At 54.5% G+C, this 1,781-nt stretch overlaps 1 protein-coding gene across 1 annotated transcript; it reads right to left on the reverse strand.

The window, feature by feature from the left end:
* Positions 1–784: 784 nt before the first annotated feature.
* LOC105822371 (immunoglobulin omega chain-like) lies at positions 785–1,341 on the reverse strand. The gene is made up of 2 exons (XM_012659352.1): positions 1,296–1,341; positions 785–1,173 (listed from the first exon to the last, which is right to left on the reverse strand). Exons 1-2 carry the CDS (start codon positions 1,339–1,341, stop codon positions 785–787), a joined length of 435 nt encoding a protein of 144 aa, XP_012514806.1.
* Between the last annotated feature and the right edge of the window lie 440 nt (positions 1,342–1,781).

Genomic DNA, 1,781 nt, shown 5'->3' on the forward strand with positions numbered 1-1,781 from the left:
CTGGGATCCACGCTGGCCTTCTGCATTCCCACCCTTGGACTCGCCACCCCTGCAGGGACACAGCGACCCCACTGTGGCAGGTCATGGTTTCTACTCTCAATTAGGCTTTCCACACACTCTGCTCACACCTTCGTAATGGCCCTCCTTGTTGAATTTCTGTCTGTTTACCCTATTTTGAGGACGCTGGCCTTTCCCGCAGGACCCCAATTAACATTCCCAATCATATTAGGATCAAAAACGGACCAATTTGTGTAAATAAATGAACTGTACCATGCAAGAGTCAAAACTGCGTCAACACACGTCTCCATTGGGAAGATTCTGTGTCCTGAGCAAGGAACAGCTGTCCACATACAGGTGACAAGACTCAGAATGTCCGATTAGCCGTGGTGCCGACATCCTCCAAGTGGACGGAGGTTGCATGGAAGGGCCGCGGCCTCTCACAACGGGGCGCAAATGGCTGAAGTTTCACCACTGATTCTGGCTGTTGCCACAAGCAGTGACGGCCCAGTGACCTCATGGAATGGTCCCTGGGCTCTGACCAAGATGTCAGCTAGAAAGGGCTAATTTTTCTTCTTTCCGGAGAGAGAGGTCAGCTTCAGAGGCTGTGGATTTAGCACACTTGGATAAACAGGCAACATTTCAATGTCTTCGGGAGGATTATTTTTTCATTACTGAGAATTCAGAAACATTGAATGGAAAATTCAGAGTATAGCCTTTATGAAACTGAAGGTGCTTCCAAAATGAATGTGCATATATCCCAGTTAATTTTAAAATTTGAAAATTGTCAAGGATCAGATCCTGAGCAGGCTGAGGTTTTTGTTCCACTTCCCCATCTGCCTGTGTGACTGAGAGAAGCACTGCTGTGCCCAGCCATACAGTAATAGTCAGCCTCGTCCTCGGGCTGCAGCCCAGAGATGTGCAGAATCCCTGCATTGGCCGAGGCATCTTTGGAGCCAGAGAAGCGGCTGGGGACCCCGGAGCCCTGGTGCTTGCTTGAGTCTGAGTAGTAGCTCAGGAGGTAGCGGGGAGGGCTCCCTGGCTTCTGCTGGTACCAGTATATAGCATAGCTTCCGACACTGAAGCCACTGCTCAGGGTGCAGGTGAGTCTGGCGGATGCTCCAGGAGATGCCGAGAGGGAGGGCGGCTGAGTCAGCACAGGCTGGGACAGGGAACCTGCAAACACAGACACAAATAGGAGATGGGTTGAGACCGGGTAAAATTTCTCTTGGGCTCCTGCGACCGAGAGGCTGATACAGGCTTCAAATTGAGACTTGGTCTCTGAGACCTGTCCCTACCTGTGCAGTGAGAGAGGAGCACGAGGAGGAGAGGACCCCAGGCCATGCTGGACACAGCCCCTGGTCCCCACAGTGGGGCTGGGCTGCCCCAGGCCTCCTTTTGTCCTCACCCTCTGCAGAGGAGAGGCTGCTCATGCAAATGTGTTTCCATCCAGGGACTGCCCAGCCCCTCCCTGAGCCCTGGGCTGGAGCTCAGCTCTCACTGCTCACTGAAGAGGAGGGAGCTTTGCTTTGCCCCTTGGGGGAGCCCTGGGAGGAAGCACCTACTGAGACCATACAAAGGGCCCTGCTCAGGGGACTGTGTCAGGCTAGAGAGGACAGAGTTGCTGAGACCCCATCAGTTAGCACAGGGCCCTGCCCCCAGGGCTAGGCTCCTTGGAGTGAATGGTCCTCCCTGAGCAGCTGTGTAGGGACCACAGGGCAGTCCCCCAGCGCCCCCTGCTGGTCACAGGCACACACTCCCCATGGCCCAGAGACCTGAGAGCC

This window comes from Propithecus coquereli, unplaced genomic scaffold (genome assembly GCF_000956105.1).
Source record: "Propithecus coquereli isolate 6110/MARCELLA unplaced genomic scaffold, Pcoq_1.0 Scaffold606, whole genome shotgun sequence".
Lineage (NCBI taxonomy): Eukaryota > Metazoa > Chordata > Mammalia > Primates > Indriidae > Propithecus > Propithecus coquereli.